We start from the raw sequence: 13,155 nt of genomic DNA, 5'->3' as shown, positions 1-13,155 counted from the left end.
TACCTCATGCTGAACTCTTCAAAAACAGACGTCACCTGTCTCCCAGGCTTCCAATGCCATCCCTCCCCGAGCTCCTTTGCTCCTGATCTTCTTTCTCTATCACCCAAGGCCCGCAAACTTGGGATTCTCTTTGATAGCGGCCTAAAACTGCAACAATTCATCATTTTCACAGCCTCTGCTGCTTGCATTAACTTCCTCAACATTCGGGAAAGGTGTTCTTTTCTTACTAAAAACAGTAATCACAACTCTTGTGCTCAGCAAACTTGACTGCTGTTCAAGCCTACTCTGTGGCTTCCTCTACACCTCCCTCTATCTGGACTAAGTCCTCAACTTTTCTACCCGCGTGATCTCCCCAGATCCTATCTCACTTCTACCTACCGACAACATGCTGGTTGGCTGCCCATGCGCAACTGCTCCTTTTTCAAGTTCCTAGTCTACAAAGCTTTCAATGATCTTGCTCCTCAGTACACACCCTATTGTATCTCAGTTTACTCACCTTATGATCTTCCTCTGCACTTAACCATCAGCATCCCGTAGCTTTCTTGTGCCTGCTCGTGCTTGTGCAGTTTCTCCCTCCTTAACCACTCTACTGGAACCCACTGCCCATAACAAAGCCAGCCCAACTGCGGATCTCTTCAAAGTTCAGTTTAAACTTCTCTTACTTAAGAGGGAGCTCCCCCTACCATCTCCCCCATCCTTACTACCTGCCTCCACCACTACCACCAGTGATGTTTAATGAAGTAATTTTGTATATTTAAATAGTGCTCATCTTTGAGTTGAAGCACTTGCGCCCTTAGGTTAATGTCTACCTTTGTAAGTCACCCGTTTTTTATATTTTGTTTTCCCTGTGGTATATGTCCCACTTCTTTACACACAAACTGGCTCACCACTTGTTCTCATATTTGTGCTATTGTACAGGCACCCTTTGTGGGGATGCCAACACCATCTGTAAATGTATCACAAGAAATTTCCGATCAAAATTGACATCCTTGGTCTTCAAATGAATACAAAAGAACTTGTTGCGGAGGGTGGTGCATTCCCGAGGCCAATTGCAATATTGATAGGCGGAGGGGAAGAGGAGCAGGCATTATCCAATATGTGAGAGGGATTGAGGGATGCAGGAGGGAAAGGAGAGCAATGGGGAGAGGGACAGTTAGGTAGAAGATAGAATGTGTTTTGTGTGTAAAGGCTGCACGAGAAGGGGAGAGGAAGAGAGAGTACAAGGAAGAAGGGAAGGTAGTCATGGAACATGAGGGAGGGTAAGGAAAGTAGGCAAGAGAAGACTGTGGAGGAAGGGCACCCGAGAAATTATATGGATGAGAAGCAAGAGAAAGGGGGAAAGGTAGCTCAGTAGAAGGGGGTATGCCTTCCAAGATGGGCTAGGCAACCAAAAGACAGTTAACAGATGCAAAACAAGAATGTCTTTTGGTTCTTAAAGGTGAGAACAGTTCTACAGTAGGGGCTGCCATTAGCAGCAAACCTCAGTGATGAATCCTGTGGAGTCATCACTGATATTCCCCCCCCACACCTCAAAGTTTAACGACATCCCATATGGCCAGGGGACAGCAGCCGCTACCTGATCCTGACACTAGTGGGTTGTAATAGGAGGGAGGAGGCGACTCCATAGGAAAAGACGCATTAATCTCCCTCTCCCACTGAACAGCATCTAATAATGCCCACATTTTTGACGGCTTGTTGTCACCCCACAAATCCTCTTTATTGTAGAACACAGAAACCCCTTTAAGTCACTCTAAGCAGAGTTCAATTTATACCTCACACAACACACCTACAACATCTCCCGTTTCTGATTTTCCAAGTAAAACTTCTATACAACATTATTCTAGAAATCCCATAGTCTCTATGGACTTCAACTCCCATAAAGCCTCAAGTACTGTGAAGGATATATCCCCAAGGAGGGCCCTAACAGAAACAGGTTACAGCTCAGACAGAAGATGAAAGACTAAGCTTAAGTGAGTGGGACTTTCTGGAGTCATGGAGATCTACAGTCTTCAATAATACAAGATGTCGCCAGGTGCTTTTCTTTAATGGGTTTTTTGTTTGTTGGTTGCTAGGAGACAGTTCCAGGGGGAGAAGAAGGAGGAGAAGAAGAAAATGTCCGTTACGAGTGGGCTTATTAATGAAGCTCCACTGTAACACACGAAGGAGGGAGAAAACGTTGCGCCGAAGCTTTTAGTTGTTGAAAATATAAAAAGGAAACAAACTGCCCACTTCACAACCCCAATATCAGCTGTGAAGCAGAAGGTGAGCCGCAAGCCGAGCGAAGACTGAAGAGGAGGGGCCTGTCGGTGTTACGGAGAGAAATACGCTGACCCGCCCACATCAGCTGGGAGCTTGAGACGGAGCACCGAAGCGTAGAGAACGTGAAAAGGTGGGGGCCTGTCGGCGTTAATGAGAAGCGTACGCTGACAAGGCCGGCTCAGCTGTGCAATTGACAATGAACAATTGAGTGAAGGAAGCCAGAGGAGGAGGGTCCTGAGACGATTACGAAAGAGACTCAGCTGTCTTGGCCGCATCCAAAGTGAAACTGACAGGTACCGGCTCTGAAATTGTTACGTAGGTAAAGACACTGAATTGGCTTGTCTATTACAGGCCCTCTCACTTCATAAAAGATTCATATGCTGTTTAAGAAGTTTATTGGTTACAAGTTTACGGAGAGATTACCGGATCATTGCCTAAGAGATCGATACGAACATTCTTACCTCTCGTTTTAAAGGGATGGTCTAGTAAAAAATTTTATTTAAAAAATAGATAGGCAACATAAAAAAAAAAATACTAGCATTCTCCGTTTTAAAACTTCCTATGTAAAATTTTGAGCTATTCAAGCTCAAAATTCGCAAAAGCAAGCACATGGGCGCATCCATTTTGTGAAATGGAGGCCCTCCTGTGCTGGCTTTTGCGACACTAATGAAGGAAAAGCCAGCCAGCTGTAGTAAACAAAGGCTACCGCTGGGTGGCTTTCCCTTCATTAGTGCTGTAGGCGGAGGACGGGGACCGGAGACCAGAGCAGGAAAGCTGCAGCTGAATCTCGGTAAGTGCTATTTTTTTTAAAAAAATAAGCACTAGCTGCGGTTTTTTTTCTAAGTTTTCCGGGCTGGAGGAGCCCGGAAAACTTAGAAATAAAACCGCAGCTTTAAAAACGTTGTATTTATGTTTGCGGTCCCTTTTGAAGCGACCGCAAACATAAATACAACGTTGTGTTGGAAAACGCTGCGGTTTTTCTTTCCGAGTTTCTCAGGCTCCTCCGGCTGGGAGCCTGAGAAACTCGGAAAGAAAAACCGCAGCGTTTTCCAACACAACCGCGTTGTTTCTGCCTGAATCTGTTTTACCATTTGGGGCTCTCGGGCTCCCTACAGGGAGCCCGAGAGCCCCAAATGGTAAAGCAGATTCAGGCAGAAACAACGCGGCATTGCGGAAAACAACCGCGTTGTTTCTACCTGAATCTGCTTTCCCATTTGGGGCTCTCGGGCTCCCCACGGGGAGAATATGAGAATATATCCCCGTGGAGAGCCCGAGAGCCCCAAATGGGAAAGCAGATTTAGGCAGACAACGCAGAATTTAGCATTTCCCATTTGGGTCTCTCGGGCTCCCCACGGGGAGCCCGAGAGCCCCAAATGGGAAATCAGCTGCAGGTAGAAACACTACGCGGCATGTAAACATAACCGCGTGTGTGTCTGCCTGCTGTGGCTTTCACTTTGGGTCTCCGGTGCTCCCCTGGGAGCACCGGAGACCCAAAGTGATAGCCACAGCAGGCAGAAACACACGCAGTTGTGTTGGAAAACGCTGCGGTTTTCTTTCCAAGTTTCTCAGGCTCCTCTGAGCCGGAGGAGCCTGAGAAACTTGGAAAGAAAAACCGCAGCGTTTTCCAACACAACGTTGTATTTATGTTTGTGGTCGCTTCAAAAGCGACTGCAAACATAAATACAACGTTTTTAAAGCTGCAGTTTTATTTCTAAGTTTTCCGGGCGCCTCTAGCCCGGAAAACTTGTAGCCTTCGTTTACTACAGCTGGCTGGCTTTTCCTTCATTAGTGCCGCAAAAGCCAGCACAGGAGGGCCTCCATTTCACAAAATGGATGCGCCCATGCGCTTGCTTTTGCGAATTTTGAGCTTGAATAGCTCAAAATTTTACATAGGAAGTTTTAAAACGGAGAATGCTAGTATTTTTTTTTATGTTGCCTATCTATTTTTTAAATAAAAATGTTTACTAGACCATCCCTTTAATGTACTGTAGCTGCAGGGTGGATAATTTTAAAACACTGCTGTGATGAGAGCAACCTGAAGGGGGAAATCAACACACAGAAGCCTTTATTCAGTGAAAACAGGTTCAGAGTTCTGAAGTAGACACCTATGAGGTGCAAGACATCTGGTTGTTCATAGATTCTACCCGATTGAGAAAAAATACAGGAGTTGTGACTTTAAAGCTTAGACATACAGAGTAACAGTACAAGAACAAAGAGTTCTCTTGAGTCGCACATTTCCCTAATTTTGAAAGAAAAGTTGTCCTGTGGATTTTGCAAGAAGCCTCTAGCTTGTGTATCCTTTTCAAGAGAAATATAATTTTAAATAAAGTTGTGTTGAACAAGTATTTTTGCCTATGTGTGCTCTTATTCCCACGAAAAGTGTGACAAGTACTGAGAAGAGGAAGTATCCATGCAGCAGATTGCAAATGCGAGAGTCGCACACCAGCTTGACGCAAAGGAAGGAGAAACGCAGCGGGCACTTTTGGAGGACCGCCAGAGTACTTGGGGCGGCAGCAGCAGAGTCCCCGGAGATACGGTTGTGCCAGGAGGCAGCATTCTCCAGTCCAGGACAGAGTGACAGAGTGAGAGGCCGGTGGGTGAGAGCAGAGTTGAAGGAAACGCTAGAGGATGGTCCGCAGCATGAAGGAGGAGAGGAAGTTTCATTGCGCGACATACCACGGGTCGGAGACGCTACAAATCACTGGTGAGTCTGCCCAAAGCCATACCTACAGGGCATGTAAATAATAGAAGGAATTGAGAATATTTAAATACCAATAAGATAAAGACAGTGACAAAACTTGAACAAGTCCCTATGTATAAGGTGTCAATGTGGGGAAAGTTGGAACAAGTATTACCTTAAGCAAGCAAATAGAAATACAACAAAGTGATACAACAGTGAAATTTATTAGAGGTCCTGGTGTAACGAGTACACCAGGCAGTTGACATTTGGAGGGGGGAGATACTTGGCAGAGAAGTACGCCAGGGTATCTGTAGGACCCCAAAGAAGGATTCCTGGCAGGGGAGTATAAAAGGTAATCCACCAAAAGCATAAAGTTACAAGACATTGTGGAAAGATACCTGGCAGGGAAGTATACCAGGGGATCTAGAAAGTCCAAAGAGGAAGTCCGGGCAGCCAAATAGACCAGGCACTTTGAAACTGAATACAAAACTTTAAAACTGTGGGAAGACGCCTGGCAGGAGAGTACACCAGGGCATATAAAGAACCCATTAAAGGATTCCTGGCAGGGGAGTATACAAAGAAGTCCACTAAGGTCGTGGAAGGAAAATTACCAATGTTGCAACACATCTGGCAAAGAGGTACACCAGGGTAAATATGAGACACAGGGGGGAGGTCTTGGTGGGTAGGTGCACCAGGCATTTGAAGTTGTGAAGTTGAACAAAAACTGAATATTATGACAACATTTCGGAAATCTGAAGAGTTCGCAAGAGGATTCCTGATAAAGAAACACATCGGATAATCTGCCCAAGGACAGGAGAAGGTAAAGGAAACCTTGTGTGGAATTTCTTAACCGAATAAGACTTTTGTGAATTCAGTACAAAGAAACCAAGGAAGAGTTGAATGATATGGAATGGATTGTCTGCATATGAACTTTCTAGACCTAATTTAAAACAGATTACGAAACTGTTTGAAAGAGACACTTGTCATTGTACGTAAATATTAAAGAAACTGTTGGTTGGAAGAGACTTTTGCTATTCTACCTAAACATCCAGGGGAAGTGAACCAATCTCTGGATGCAAGGCTTTCTCCTCTGAAAATACTTTTTTTGTTGGATTTCCCAATTTACTTCGGTTATGAACACTTTTTGCCAACCAGATGTCAGAGACATTTCCTTGCTCTTAGTTCATTTCTAGTGTGACAGCCATATTAGAATACTTGGAGACAAGGACAATTTATAGGTTTAATGACTTGACAGAGACTGATCTTTAGTTTTAGTGTTCGAGGTAGGGAAACTCAGTGTTTATCCAACCTATTTTTGTTCAACAATGATGTCCGATAATGAGCCAATTACAATTTAGCAGGGATCAACATTCAGATTGGTTGACCAGGAACAAAAAGCATCTCCTGGGTATCTGCCATCACTTGTTAGGCAGGAGCTACCTCTGGCGAACCAGGAGCCAGTCCATAGCACACAGCAAGTCTAGCATGTCCGCAAGATGCAGAATCTTAACTTTTTGTCCATTAAATATTATACGGTATCCTTTAAATGTTCCTTGAGTGTGTTTATACGCCTTTAAACATATTCCAAAATCTACACAGTTACTATCACATTTCTATGTTTGAATGACACCACTAGCCTGGGGAGTCAAAAGTAGCTCCTGGTAGCTGTTGGTTTAAAGCTAACCAGGCTCCCCTTGGCTATAGCCAGGAGCTAAATAGCTCCCAGATCCTGGCAATTTCGATCCCTAATTTTGTGTCCGCCTCTCATTTCTGACCGCTCACCACTCATGCCCATGACATCTATGTTTTTATTTTTTTATTAGTGTGGACCTCCCACACTGTACATATTCTTATTGTCGTGAATTCCAGGGCGAGCTATAAGACACTCAATCAAGAAGCTAAAAAGAAAAAAAAAATCAATATCAACCTCCTCCACACTAGAAGGGCGTAAATAGCCTTCCAGACATTTGAAGGCATCAATTTTATCCTGGAGCGTAGCTGGCCCAATCTGAAACTTGTAAATTACTTTTTTGCCTTTAAAATTTCCAAAAGCAACAAAATCATCAAGCATCAGACTTGGTTTCTTATTAAGGTATAGGCAATTGCTTGCGCTCAAAGAATCGCTGAGTCTCGTGGTCAGGCCCCGTTAATAGGCCTCAAGAGGGGTCAGGGAGGATTACTGAGCAACAAATGGATACGATGCTGTGTCCGGGAAGCCTCTCTCTTTGATGGTTGATGATGCAGGCAGTGAAGTCCTGATATAGCGTATGAGAATATGCTTCCAGCTTTGCCAATAGAGCCACACCACTTATTTGGGGCCACTAATCTAATCCAAAACCTCGACTCACATGCAACTCAGCACAGACTCTTCCTCATCTTGGTAATCATAGCCTACAACAGAATACACTTTCCTCATGAACAGTATTACATCCCCTCATTGCTGCATGCCTGATGGTGGAACATACTATATTTAGTGGTAGCTATCCACTCCCTGAAAACAAAGGTTGGGGTAGTTTAAGTGCAACTTACAGGTCTGCCTTATCGATTTCTTATTTGAGGGTGCCTTTTTTTGATCGCTTACCTCTTTTTAGTTTGGGATATAAGGTGTCACAAGGCAAAAGTATTGCTTTTCAGTACAGATAGGGAGAAATGGCATATTAGGAGAGACACACGGCTAGAAGGTGTTGTTTGGTTATGTGCCCACCCACTAACAGCCCATAGCCATGCTAATCCCTATGGCCATTCCCACCCAGTTCCTGCCCCTCTCTGCCCAAAACACCTTTTATGGGAACTCTTTGAGCTCACTTTAATTAAGCTGTATTATCAAACTTTGCACTCAACATGCCTGCAGTGTTTTTTCAAAGCAGTCTTCTGAGAGTTAATGACTTAATTGGAGTTGTAAACCCACTACTGGTGTAGTAAAAAAATACCTTCATCCACCCGATTTATAAGCACTCTGGTTGTCCTTCAATTTAGCCCTGTTAAAAACGAGCATTGGCAAATCCAACAGTTTTGGATTGAACAAATGCATTAAGCATTTGCAGCCACTGCTATTAGATGCCTAGGTACTTGCACCATTTAGCACCTGCGACCATCATGGCCAGTTAATACCACCACAGCTGTACCTAGAAAGTGCCTTTCCCAAACCTAGACAAAGGTCCACACTCTTGGCATTGCCAATGCTTATTTTATGTTGGGGCGGGCCTCCTTGGAGACTAACTTCCGAATTCCGACTACAATAGTTCTGCTCCTATTTGGCTATTTCTCGATTTGCATATGAAGCACACAACGAGAAAGTGTCTCCCATGGCATCACATTGTACCTATCAAATAACTTCTGGATATATCTGTTTGCTACCAGCAGAACCTTTAAAGTCAGCAAAAGCACACACAAATAGTGGTAGATGGCTAAAAACAGCAATGAGATGAATTGGGAATGCAATATGCTTAATGGCAAGACACTTGAATGCTAGGCGAATAGAAATGAGTGGGACATAAACCTGTAAGGCTAATACAAATGAGTGGGACATAAACTGTAAACAGAAATGACTGAGCACCGGTGACCGCATAATGCATTTTCCTATGCACGCTACTATAGCTCTTAAAAGTACAATTGTAAAACCCAATGGAAATAAGGTTCGGTTCAAAATAATTCAAATACTGGTATTTACAGTGTTCCAATGAGGATTGGGGGGGGGTTAACGATATAGCTTAAGTTATATTGCTTTTGCTTAACATATTTCTACAACGATTTTACAGATTGTTGGGGTGCATATGGTTTTGGTAACGTCCAATTCATTTCTATCCAACAGTAATATTTTAACTCTTGGTCCTTAGAGCTGGGAAGACGTATGCTCACAATAACGAAAAATGAACCTTGGTGGCAATTTGCATTTTTAAGGAAATTAGTTTTGTAGTGGAATTTACAGATTCCTTGGTTTCGGAGGGGGAGTGGGTTCAAGATAAGGATGGGGGAGTGTACCAAAAATTAGGACGGGTACCATTTCACTCTCAGAAAGGCAGCATTGGTGCTCTCAGACTGACAGCAGGACGGCGAAGAGAGAGCTTCAGACACTCACCACCAACACTGATCGGACGCAGCGGTAGCAATCGCACGTTGCGTTGCATCAGCACTGCAACAGAGTCGGCGATGTGTCCCAGTCAACGTGCTCCGTGCGGAAAACCCTTCCGTCATATCAGCACAGTAAGCCAGCGGACTCCCAGGCGTAGTAGACAGTATTAGTTCCCTTCCGAGAAACGGACCTTAGCAACGCTCCGCCGCCTAGTAATCACGTGGGTTGCACTGTCTCGCGGGTCAGGTAAGTCACGTGCCTCAAGTTGGCACTTCATCTACAACTTGTCTTGCCAAGGCATGGTAAGCGAGGGAAGGGTGTCGCAACTGGAATTTAAAACAGCTTCGTGCCACATAGCTGATGAAGACCACCGTTCCTCCTTTACCAAGCGAATTTGGTCTACAGTACGTCTTGAAGCTATCTCATGCTTGGTTATGTTAGTGGAGCCGGACAATTTGGAATGCTCGGAAAAGAAGGGATATTTCGGTGTATTTTGGGGATTCTTTAAGTGGAAGAGGGTGTTTACCAGTTTACATTGCTTTTGGACGGGGCATTGCAGAGTGGTGGCAGGATTGGACATTTGTATAGGTGTTTTGGATGGTGCTTTGTATAAGACACTATGATTGGACTGTTTCAGATGTTTTATGTGTGGGGGCTTTGTAGAGGAGCCTTGGGCTAGAACTATGCTGGATAGGTTTTGTATGGGGTTTTATAAAGTCGGATAGGTTTGGACATTGACAGGGGTTTTGGATGTCACTTTGGAGAGGGGTAATAATACCTTTTGCAAAGCAAATGTTGTGGTCTGTTTAGAATCTGTGAACTGGATGCAAGGTTCAAAATTGAGGGGAGCTGGGAGCCATTTACCTTCTGTCTGCAGCCTTAAAATGTACCAGCTTCGCAACAACAGCAACCAGGAGCTACTTTTGGCTGTGTCGGATATTTTTATCTCTATGCCTCTACAATCTCATGCACGGTTTTATGTGTTTCTCTGATTCCTAGCGTGGAGATCAGCTCACTGCAAAATATATCTTTTTACTTGGGCTCTAAGGTCACCACCGTCCTTCGTATTTTGCAGGTCACTCTAAATGTTATGCATTTGCAGTTAGGGTTGTACCAAATTCTATCCTCTACACATTACAAAAATAAACCTGCCACACAATAACCAGCCATGTGCATCTCATCTTTTCGTTATTCTATAATACACTTTATAGATTGTCCGCAGAGCATAATAAAAACACGCAGAAATAAACACAATGTGCTTTCATTGGACACCTGTAACGTTTGTTTATCTGCTTCTACGGCTTCACAAACTGTCAACAATGATGCAGTGCATGTCAATGGCAATTCCCAAACCTTTTCCTGGCTTCTCTCCCCCCCAAGTGAAAGGCTCTCCCCCACGAGCAGCAAAGAAGGCCTCCTAATTTTCAAAACTTGTCAGAGCATGCACGTTTACTTTTTATTTTATATATATATATATATATATATCAACCTTGAGATATAACTGATGCACTTACAGCTTTGAGAGCGTGGGAACTCCCATTTTTCGGCAAGCAGCTAGATTCGATAGGAAAATGCATTTGCTCTCCAGCGAATAAAGAACCAGGGGCTTTTCCTGATGGCTAATTTGACTTTTTGCCAATGAGTGTAAGATTATCTAAAACGGGTGTTTAAAAAAAAAAAAAAGACGAAATCTCTCTTCATTTGTCACTTTATGCTTACCCGCTACTTCATTGTGCTCTGAGCCTGCCGATCACAGACAGCAACCCCTTCTCCAAAGAACACAGGCCCTGTCTCTGCACCGGGCAGCTACCCTTCAGTAAAGCACCCCTCAGTCCTCTCCCGCAGCACCCATTCAACTTGGCTCAGCACAACACTGCAAGAATACTCTGACTTTTTAATCTTTTTTTCTTCTCTTGGTTTCAATGATCCTGGCAAAAGGCCCCAGGCTCCAGTTTCTGAGCATTTTGTCTCCCTCCTCTTTGCTTATGGCACCCTAAAGAAAACATACCATATTCCAGCCCTGGCTGTGATGTCTACCGTCAGTCTAACTTGTCCCTGGAGTGCACTACCTGTAATTTTCCAGAAAGCTAACCCATGCTCTCAGCTATTATCTTTTGTACAGGGTTCAGCTCAGAGAAGCTCCAGATGGCTAGTTGAAACATTTCCCTTCTAGTTTCCTGCACAGCCAACTTCAACAATGGGCCTTTGTTTGCGCCCATAGTTTGCACCATTTACTATGGACTAAGCTGTCCCAGATAGGGGTTAGAGGTTAGGATGTTAGCAGTGAGTAGTATCAGTCCCTAGGCTACACTGCAATGCTCTGCTATGCTAAACCCTAGTCCCCCTTTCTTTGGTTTGTAGGAATTCTCGTCAGTGCCTCACATTAGCGCCAAGGAAGAACCCTCCAACACTTTGCTCATTAATATCCACTTTTTACAGGAGTCTGAGTTGTCGATGCAATACTTGGCCTACTTGAAATTCGTACCTCTTACATATCTTATATCTCTAACCGCTCCCCTGGCTAATTGGTGCCAAACAACCATACCTTTGTTTAGTTTAACTCTGTGCATGTGGGACAGTGTATAGACATAATATATTAATAATATTAAGACACATTGGGAAGACATTTAAAGAATAAGGGGGTCATAAATAATGGACAAAATGATTTGTTTTCATCTTGGTCACCCGTTCAGGTTGAATACCCAGGAGCTGCTTTTAGCTCCTGTTTATCTAATCTTAATTTCAATCCCTGTGAATGTGCCCTTTTGACAGTATCCTAGCTGGTAAGGGTGTCCAGTCAGTTTGCGTAAAATGGAGTGTATGTGGGGTCGAATTTGCATGTCATGGTATTTAGGGGAACCACTTTGTAGTGTCTCCTTAAGGAGGGGGCTAGCTCCATGGCTGTAAGCCCTGCATTTCCCCCATCTAAGTGATAAAATCTATCAACAGAACCTACACTACCGCTCGGAAGTCCTGGGGCGGCAGGCATGGTTTGATGTTGTAGGGTGGTTTGATGCTAGCCCTTTTGGTCCTTTTTTTTAGCTCTGTGTTGTTGAACGGATACTTTCATTTTCACAATGCATCTGAGAGATTTTCACAGGGTAAATCTGTCCAAGTGCATGCCGTTTAGCCACCTTTGGGTGAGAGCCTAGGATAACTAATTCTTGGTAGGGTTAAGTTTCTACTAGGATCTTCACATCCATTTTGAATGGCAGAAAGGCCTGCACAGAGGGTATACACGCATTTCGTCGAAGTATTTTTCAACGTGGGACATTTCATCGCCAACATTTTCATCGACCAAAACTCGTTTTAAAAAAAATATTTTTTGGTGGGTGTTTTGTTGGGGTTGGGGTATGATTATTTAATTAAGGGGTGGGTCTGGGGGTGGAAACCCCCCGTAAATAAAAAAAAAAAAGTTTTGGCCGATGAAAACGTGGCGATGAAAAGTCCCACTTTGAAAAATACTTCGGCGAAATCACGTAGAACCGCATAACTGTTTGGTTTTGCTGTTTGTCATCTGCGTATTAGTGTATTGAGGGGTTCAATGTAAGGACTGAATAGGAACGTAGAAAGGATGGAGTTCTGGGGCATACTCCTGGTTACTTGGCAATGTGCTGACCTTGGAGAACCCATTTTTACAACCTGGTGTCTCCTAGTAGATATGAGCACAACCACTGTGCCTGCAAAGCCCATTCTGTGACTAAGGAGTGGGGGGGGGACTGAAGTGTGTCTTGGTAGAATGAGGCTGAGGAGGTCTAATGGCCATAATAGGCATGCATCACCTTTATTGATAATTTGCAAGGTCTCATCAACCACCTTAGTAGTGAATTACTCCTTGACCAGTTTGGGGCAGAAGCTGGATTGATAATCCCGAAGTAGGTAGAGTTGGTGAATTTTGGCAACTAGATTGGCAATCACCTTCTCAATTATCTTTCTGATAAAAGGGAGCCAACTGATAGGACAGTAGTTTGTCAGATCCTTCGAGTCCAGGATGTGTTATTTCAACAGGATAAGCCCCGTTTGTAGTCTGTCTTAAAACAGTGTGTTAGCTAAGAGAGGAGTTGACTATCCTGAGAAGGGCAGTAATGGTGGCACCGCTGTCACACTTTTCCCACAAATCACTCAGACATAGAGACGGTTTTAT

The 13,155-nt window shown here is 43.9% G+C and overlaps 2 protein-coding genes across 7 annotated transcripts in view; one reads left to right on the top strand and one right to left on the bottom strand.

Moving 5' to 3' along the window:
* The window catches only part of WARS1 (tryptophanyl-tRNA synthetase 1), a 285,365-nt gene extending 276,166 nt beyond the window's left edge, over positions 1-9,199 (bottom strand). The window contains exon 1 of one of the 3 annotated variants that reach the window (XM_069637773.1): positions 9,018-9,199. Coding sequence is in view for 1 of the 3 variants with exons in the window: in XM_069637772.1 (XP_069493873.1) it covers positions 8,940-8,942 (3 nt within the window). In the remaining 2 variants the exon portion in view is untranslated. Of the gene's footprint in view, positions 1-8,939 lie in introns of all 3 variants that reach the window. The other 2 variants (XM_069637774.1, XM_069637772.1) reach the window with 2 other exon arrangements.
* The window catches only part of WDR25 (WD repeat domain 25), an 825,376-nt gene continuing 821,369 nt past the window's right edge, over positions 9,149-13,155 (top strand). The window contains exon 1 of one of the 4 annotated variants that reach the window (XM_069637777.1): positions 9,149-9,257. The gene's annotated coding sequence lies outside the window, so the exon portion shown is untranslated. Of the gene's footprint in view, positions 9,416-13,155 lie in introns of all 4 variants that reach the window. The other 3 variants (XM_069637775.1, XM_069637776.1, XM_069637778.1) reach the window with 3 other exon arrangements.

The sequence above is a fragment of the Ambystoma mexicanum genome, chromosome 14, assembly GCF_040938575.1.
Source record: "Ambystoma mexicanum isolate Mex_15411 chromosome 14, UKY_AmexF1_1, whole genome shotgun sequence".
NCBI lineage: Eukaryota > Metazoa > Chordata > Amphibia > Caudata > Ambystomatidae > Ambystoma > Ambystoma mexicanum.
This window is presented reverse-complemented; position numbering and strand designations above follow the sequence as displayed.